Consider the following 7,500-nt stretch of genomic DNA (forward strand, 5'->3'; position numbering starts at 1 on the left):
AGACAGAGATAATCAGAGACAGATAGACAAAGAGAGAGAGGCAGAGACATATAGGCAAATAGATGGAGAGAGACAGAGACAGATAGACACAGAGAGAGACATATAGGTAGACAGATGCATAGAGAGAGAGAGAGACAGACAGACAGAGACAGATGGACAGACAGAGACACAGAGAGAGAGAGAGGCAGAGAGAGATAGACAGACAGACAGAGAAGAAAGACAGAGAAAACATGATTTTTTTTTTTTTTAGCCTCACGTGTTTGTAATCTGATTTCAAGTTCAACGCACAGGTGCACGCGAGAGTTAAGCACATTTCTGCATTTGATGTTGTCAAAAAAAAATATATATACATATATATATATACATATACTTTTATAAGAAGAAGATCGCACCCACGCCCGAACTGCTTCGACTTCCATTATCTCCACCCAACGCTTTCATCGGACGATGAATAAAGTGCATTGCCATTCTGGCTCCGTCTTAGTAGCATCGTAGGAATCAGCAGCATCAGCAGTTCTGAGGCTAGACTGTGTCATCCTCTGTGTCATCCTGTGGTTTTAGGCACTATTTTCATCACACACACGCGCGCGCGCGCGCGCGCGCGCTCGCGACACTCACACACACACACACACACACACACACACACAAGAACAAACAAATTTTAAAAAATGATAAAAAGCACACACATTAACGAAACTCACACACACACACACACACACACACACACACACACACACACACACTGAAAAGACGCTAAACTAAAGAACGAACACACACACACACACACACACACACACACACACACACACACACACACAAGCGCGCACTCACACATATACACACACAAACACACACACACACACACACACACACACACACACACACACACACACACACACAGAGCCAGTGAGACAGAGAGACAACCAACCCATTCCTAAACAAAAGAGAACAGAATTGATGCAATATTCGTGTTGACTCACTTTTAGCTCCAGATACAGACCACTTCTCTCCCCTCCACCCCCCACCCCCCCCCCCCCCCCCCACACACACCCCACTCCCCCCCCAAGCCACACCTCCCCCCCCCTCCCCTCTACCCCCTGCAACTCTTCCCACCTTCCCCCCCTGTACCCACTACTTCACGCTCCCACCACCACAACGCCCTCGGCTCTCCCGCTATACACCCACACCCACCACTACCTATATCCTTCTACTTCCTTCACTTTGATGTCTAACTTCCCCACTTCCAGACTAACTTGCTGATGCTTGAAGAGTTCAGTATATAGTATATATAGTAAGAGAGAGAGAGAGAGAGAGAGAGATGGGATGAGAAAGGAAGAAGGGGGTAGGGAGAGGTAGGGGTGGGGTTACCTGGGCAAGGGCAGGGGGTGGGGAGGGGTGTGTATGTGTAGTTGTGGTAGGGAGGAAATGATTAGATAGGGAGGAGGGGGAGATGACAGGGTGGGAGGGAAGGGCTGAGGTGATGGCGGAGGGAAGGTTTGTTAACCAGCTGATGATTAACTTCATTTAGTGAAGGGTTCTAGTACAGACAGACCGCCACGCTGTGTGTGTGTAGTGTGTGTGTGTGTGTGTGTGTGTGGTGTATGTGTGTCCATGTGTGTGTGAGCGTGAGCGTGGGGGGGGGGAGGGGGAGGGCGGAGGGGTGTCAGTGTGTGGGCGTGTGTTTATTAAGTGTTGTGTGTGTGTATGTATGTGTGTGGTGTGGAGCGGGAGTGGGGGAGCGGAGGGTGTTTGTGTGTGTGTGTGTAGTGTATATGTGTCCTCGTGTGTGTCCATGTGTGTGTGTGTTTGTGAGAAAGAAAGAGAGAGAGAGAGAGAGAGTGTGTGTGTGTGCCTGTGTTGTGCTCGCTCTTTCCAAACTGTTCGCTGCCAAATTTCATTTTAGTCGTGCGGAGATAGATAGATATTTAGGCACCCCCCCCCCACACACACACACACCACTAAAGTGAAATAAACTAAATTAGCAAATTATAACACACACACACACACACACACACACACACACACCACAACACACACACACACACACACACACACACACACACACACACACACACACACACCACAACACACACACACACACACACACACACACACACACACACACACAACACAACACAACACAACACACACACACACACACACACTAAAATGAAACAACAAAACGAGACTCACCCGACTTGCCCACTCCCAGAGCCCCCACCATGGCGATGTTGTATTCCGGCGAGGACCCGTTGAAGCGTGTCTGGTGCCCCAGCCCTCTCCGCACGTTCATTGTCATGGCAACCACCACCACCACCACCACCACCACCACACACACCACACACCACAGCCCTCAACCCTCAGCACTGGCCTCAGTCACTGAGGAACACCCTACTGACCCCCCGGCCACCCACCACCAGTACTGCCCCCTCAACCTTCAGACAATACTGATAGTTCTCAGTTAGTAACACCCTTTCCCTGCACCCTCAGTATTTCCAATTCAACAGAAATTATGTGTACATATATATATATATATATATATACACACACGCTTGTGTTGTCTGGTGAAGGTGTATTTCTGTAGAGCGGATGATTTGTGGTTGTTGTTGTTGTTGTAATAATTATTTCGTCAGTACTGAAGCTTTGTTACTCGTCCATCATTAGTTTTATTGTCAATATTATTAGATTGGTCTTCTTCGAGATGTTTCTGATTAAGATGTGGGACCAGGTACTGAAAGTTTGTCATGAGGTTATGACCGGTGAGTTTTTTGGGTTTTTTTTTCTGATTCAGTAATGTTTGTGGAGTAGACACGGTCTCGCTATGTGTGTTTATGTCCAGATCCGATCCGCTGTTCACACCTGCCAAAGTTTGTGGGAAGGCGTGGTATTCATCGTATTTGGTGGCTTCTTTCCTTCGTTGTAAACACCCGTATTTGTCTCTCTTAATAACATGCGAGAGGCTATCAAAATGACAATACTTTGTTCTTCAGAAGTCGTCCAGTCTTCTTTTCACATCCTCCTTCTCTCTCTCTCTCTCTCTCCAAGTCTGCTTCTTGCCATGGAAGACAAGTCTTCACGAACTAAAAAAAAATTATATATATAAAGAAGAATAATGTGCTATGTCTATAGAGTTATAACTGGTCTGTCATTATCCATCATCATCAAACATGACCATTCACAGAGATCCACCGGGCTTTGGCACACACACACAACCAACTGATTCGGAGGAATCTGGTGAACAGTTCTTCTGTGCGGCGCCTCAAACACGCATCAGTGTTTAGGGAGAAAAAGGAGAAGAAGAAGAAGTAGAAGAAGAAGAGGAAAATTCACAGTAGCGCCAGCGTCTCACACTTTCCAAATCCATTCAGACATTGAACGGTAGCCAATAGAGGTGCACTACAACCATCAGCGGGGTTGTATCCAGGTTCAGGGGCCAGGTGTATCCAGGTTCAGGGGCCAGGTGTATCCAGGTTCAGGGGCCAGGCCCAGACAGTTTTATTGGCTCTATCAACCAGCCAGGGTCAGTAAGTGATGACAACCGTCCAGCCCACCACCACGGCACTTCCCAAACTCATTCACCTCCACCACCCCCACAGTTCAAAGACCCAACGCCTCTTCGCCCCCCGTAGCCTCAGTCAGTAGCCTGCAGCCAGAGCTTCCTGCCCGCGTTACCTCACTTCCGGTCACGTGCTCTCTCTGGGGGGTAATTGGCTGTTGCCCTGCTAGCAAGCTCTCAACCCGCCGTGTGCCAAATCTGAAACAGAATACGCCATCTAAACACTGTGAGCATGATTATCAAGCCAAGGAACCCCCGCTGCTGCAGATTCGGGTTCCCAGACACGACCCACATTACGCTTCACATGCAATGCCCCAGTCCCTAGTCATTAGCGAGGATGGTCGGCACACTAGTAGGGGGCATTAAATATAAATCCTGCACTTTGTGATAAAAACATAATAATTGACATACATGTACAATAAGTCCTAATGAACCCATTAAGCGAGGGATCCACTTTTCCAGTGGCTTGTGGCAAGCGTAAAAATTAATTAAAATTAATTATGAAGACCATTTATACCACTCACACGCGAATGGGACACCATAGTATTTAGCAAGGCGGGATGTGGCATGACCCCGGCCTGACCCGCAGCTGTCAGCACCTTCCCTATTTCAGAGACTGGCGCTTAGCGCGCACTGCGCTGGTTTGGTTGTTGTCATCGCCCATGGCAGACCAGAAACTGAAGTACGGCAATCCTTAGCGACAAAAGTTAGATTTTTAAAACGAAAGTGTTATGCCTTTTTCTTTCTTTCTTAAAAAAAAAAAAAAAAATCATTTAAAAAAAATCTGCTATTGAAGTGTGGTAATCAACAATAGGGTATTGCTATTGCGTTTAATTTTTAGATGAAAGTATTATATAACTGTAACTGTACAGTTTACAAAATGAGTGAATAAATAAATTAATAAATAGATAAATGAATAAATAACGAAAGAAAGAATGACACAGAGAGAAAGGGAGAGAGAGAGAGAGAGAGAGAGAGAGAGAGAGAAGAAAATTAAAAAGAGATTGTTTTGTTTGTACAAGACAAAATAAGCTAATTAATTTACGGACTTAATGGTAGCTATTGACAACCCTGCAGATTGCATATTCTGTAAGGAAGTATGGTTAAATTGATTTTTTCGTATGATTAGAGCATATAGCCCTGAAGAGGCCTTCACAGTCGACAGGGTTCTGAACAATGTGAAATTGAAACTTAAAGAAATGAGCTCGCCACAACTGTCTTGCTTTGTTCTCAGAGAGAGTTATGTCTTGTCAATGCAGACAAGTATGTGGTTGCTGTGATCCGCCACAGTCCAAGTCGATGACTGAAGACGTGGTGGAAATCAAATGGAATCTTTGTGCGTGATGTCAAACAGCATCACAAGAAACTTTGATCTGCCCAACCAAGCGAGAATGTGCTGGTTACGCCTATGTTACTGAAACCTTTGCTGATTTAAAAAGATTAGGACATTGCCCAATTCTGTTGATCTGTCTTTGTTTGATGAAGGAGATGGATATGAAGCAACGTTTCTACATTTTTCTAAGTGGCAGAAGAGATGTAGAACAGAGGAAAGCAGGGACAACCTCTAAAAGGAGACTGGGAGCATATATATATTCAAAGAATTTCAAATCCAGTGCTAGTCCTGTGAAAACAAGAAACCTGTTTGGTATTCATGCGAATAAATTAATGCATTTTTTAAAACAGTGATGAGGGTATACTGCAAGGAGCTGGACTTAGGACTTGATTACAAGATGAGAAACTGTGCAGAAGAGCTTCAGGATAGAAGTCTTTTAGTTAAATTTGCTTCAAGGGACATGGTAACAATAGATGTGTACCATACACATGCTCATTTAACTCTACAGACGTGCTGACAATCTGTCAAATGCAATTTCACGAGAGAAAAAATAAAGACATGGACGATGATATGTCTCAGTTGTGTAGGATATACATGTATGGACTGGCACAATCAGGAATCGAGCAAACTGAAGTGCATTCATCACGTATCAAACATAAACTTCGCACAGCTCTTCCAGACCCCATTGCCACTTTACAAAGCAGAGAAGTGTCCTAATGTTTGACAAAAACCTCGGTGACACCATCAAGAAACACACAGTTATGATTCAGAAGCCTCACATCTTGCAAAAACCGCTGAGCTGATTTGAAGTGATCTGTTGTAGCCAGATAGTTCATTCAATGGCAAATTCATCCACAGAATGTCAAGAAAATTGTATACATTTCACCTTAAAGGCGCCCATCAGCATGATAACCAGTGGGCCAGATTCCATTGAAGAATTAACCACTCCACACCAGATTCAAACTGTTGTCAGTATATCACAGATAATTGCATATAAATGCAAAAAATAATTAAAAGCAACATCACATATGCAGCGCAACAGGACACAGACATCATTCCTAATCTACTGGCCTTAAAGTTCATTGTTAGTCAAGAAAGAAAGGGCTGGTTGAAATCCTTCATAGCCTTGGCTTTGGAATCTCATACAAGCGTGTGTTGTCTATTTCAACAGATATTGCAAACAGTATATTGCAAAAATTTGAAACAGACGGTGTAGTTCTTCCGCCAAGAATGATGACAAACATTTACATAGTTGGAGCGGTCGACAAAATCGACCACATCTCAAGATTGACAACAGCGGGAGACACCTTCCATGGGATATTTGATGCAGAATAAGCATGAAGGCGCAGATGCAATTATGCACTTCACACCCCTAGTTCAGCAATCAGTGTCAGCCAGAATGGAAATAATGCCCCCCACCCCCCTCTCTGTCACCTACACAAAAGTGCATCCAGTTGCTCTGACCTCCAAAGATGTCTAAATACCACCATGTATCGTCAGTGCAAAACCAGCCGTCAGACTTGAGAGCAAGACGCGCAACACTGAAAGTGAATGGTTGGTGTACTGCAACGGTGTCAGCGTAGTGAGCAAGGACGGAGGGGCGGATGAAGACATCAAGAACCGCATGAACAAAGCGAGGCATGCCTTCAGCACCCTGCGGCCAATTTGGAACTCTATATCTCTTTCCACTCACACCAAACTGAGGATCTTCAACATCAACGTTAAGGAGTCTTCTCGTGTGGCTCTGAAACATGGCGAACAACCAAGACAAACACAAGCAAACGACTGGCCTTCATCAATGGATGTCTGCACCGTATTTCAAATGATCAGATGACCAGAGACAGTATCAAATGCCTGCCTCTGGCGAAGAACCAACCAGGTCCCATTAGTGAGGAGATCAGGAAGAGGAAATGGGGCTGGATAGGCAATACCCTTCGAAAGCCTCCAGACGACACCACAAGACAGGAGGCGAGCTAGCTGACCAAAGCAGACCTGGAAAAGAAGCTTGGAGGATGAGATGAAGGCACAGCCGGATGGACATAAGCCCGGCTGAAGGGAGCAGCCAAAAACCGAGTCCGCTGGAGTACTGTTGCATCCCTATGGTCCACAAGGAGTCAAGAGGCAAAAGGCAAATAAGTAAGTCACTGCAAAGGTGTCATTGAAGATGAACGTGAGATCGCCACTGGTACACTTTCCTGTCAGATTTTCATGCTGCACGTCCTGAGTATCTGGACAGACATACCAGCAACATTGACCATGCTATCAGAAAATGTGCACTGAATCGCAATGACAAAACATGTAATGGACGTCGTGCAGCCTGCGGTGGAGCATCCAGGCCAGCATGGAGTCATTGGACCAACCTGTGTATGCCCTGGGCAAGAAAAAAAGTGAAATGTGAAATTACAGTCACCAGTGTGCGCAACGGTATATTAAAATTTCTCCTTATCCTCCCACATCGGACTGCTGTAAAGGACTGCAGGACAGAAGGCAGTCAGGCATCAGCGACAAGACCCACCACCCTTCCTTGGAAGCACTTATGAGAATGAGAAGGATTTTACTATTCTACAATAATTCTTCTCCACATTGAATCTAGTAAGTACGATATTGTCTG

General features: G+C 45.3%; 1 protein-coding gene across 5 annotated transcripts in view; it reads right to left on the bottom strand.

The window, feature by feature from the left end:
* The window catches only part of LOC143282057 (ras-like protein family member 12), a 135,598-nt gene that overhangs the window by 118,929 nt on the left and 9,169 nt on the right, over nt 1-7,500 (bottom strand). For all 5 annotated transcript variants that reach the window (XM_076587503.1, XM_076587502.1, XM_076587500.1 and 2 more), the window contains one exon: nt 2,194-3,754. In XM_076587503.1, coding sequence (XP_076443618.1) covers nt 2,194-2,299 — 106 coding nt within the window. In that variant the 5' untranslated portion in view covers nt 2,300-3,754. The remainder of the gene's footprint in view (nt 1-2,193; nt 3,755-7,500) is intronic.

The sequence above is a fragment of the Babylonia areolata genome, chromosome 5 (assembly GCF_041734735.1).
Source record: "Babylonia areolata isolate BAREFJ2019XMU chromosome 5, ASM4173473v1, whole genome shotgun sequence".
NCBI lineage: Eukaryota > Metazoa > Mollusca > Gastropoda > Neogastropoda > Buccinidae > Babylonia > Babylonia areolata.